The following is an 893-nucleotide window of genomic DNA, read 5'->3' as shown; positions in this document are numbered from 1 at the left end:
TTAGTAAAAACAAAATTAGTTAAAATTATACTAAAATTAATTAGCTGTAAGATACATCAGCCCAGAGTTATGCTACAACAACTGATGACAATGAGGAACATCTCATGATGATGATATGTCCATCACAGCTAATGATAAGGGAACATTTTCCTCTGGGTTTCAGCTTTTCCAGAGAAGCAGCACCCTCAGGTGTCACATCTTCACTTGGCATCTGAGCTTAGCAAACAACCAAGCCTGATGTGACCCACYAGTGTGGAAAATTGGTGTTTTCCAGAGGATTGTGACCCCTCTTGTCCAAGCCCTGCCTTATTCATTTTGTTTCTCCACCCTCAGCCTCACTCCCTCTCTCATGGTGACATCTCCTGCACATCAGTGACACAAAGCAGGTTTGCCTCAGAAAAAAAGAACAAGGTGGCAGTTCTGACTTTTATTATATTTCCCAAAATCTTCCCTCAGAGCAATCTAACTGCTATTAAAATTAAAGAGATTAATAAAAGACACCCCCGAATACCCCAAAAACACCATCTATGTGACATCCTTGGAACGAGCAATCCTGAGATGTGCTCCATTGTCCACACCCTCTGTGAAGAAAGGTTTCCCCCTTATGGCTGTTTCCTTCTCAATCCAGTCCTGGTAGGTGTAAACTGATGTTAAAATCCTGTGCTTTGGCCTTCCTCCAGTGACGATGCCGACCTGGAACCACTTCATGGTGTTCCAGTAGCTGCAGACCAGAGGGCCCCCGCTGTCCACCTGCAGCAGAAGAGAAATTACAATTGGATCAAACCTTGGGTCCCTCAGAGAAGCTGCTTCACACAGGCTGGCTGGGAAAAGCAGGCTCTGTCTCAGGTTCGTGAGGATTTGGTAAAAAAAAATGGGATTTGGATTTGAAATTT

The 893-nt window shown here is 43.9% G+C and overlaps 1 protein-coding gene across 1 annotated transcript in view; it reads right to left on the bottom strand.

Moving 5' to 3' along the window:
- Positions 1 to 525: 525 nt before the first annotated feature.
- LOC130580680 (serine protease 55-like) overlaps positions 526 to 893 on the bottom strand; it is a 17,015-nt gene continuing 16,647 nt past the window's right edge. The window contains exon 6 of the mRNA XM_057378328.1: positions 526 to 750. Within this exon, the coding sequence (XP_057234311.1) occupies positions 526 to 750 (225 nt within the window). The remainder of the gene's footprint in view (positions 751 to 893) is intronic.

Source organism: Malurus melanocephalus, unplaced genomic scaffold, assembly GCF_030028575.1.
Source record: "Malurus melanocephalus ecotype Western Australia unplaced genomic scaffold, MMel_1.1 scaffold_354, whole genome shotgun sequence".
Taxonomy (NCBI): Eukaryota; Metazoa; Chordata; class Aves; order Passeriformes; family Maluridae; genus Malurus; species Malurus melanocephalus.
This window is presented reverse-complemented; position numbering and strand designations above follow the sequence as displayed.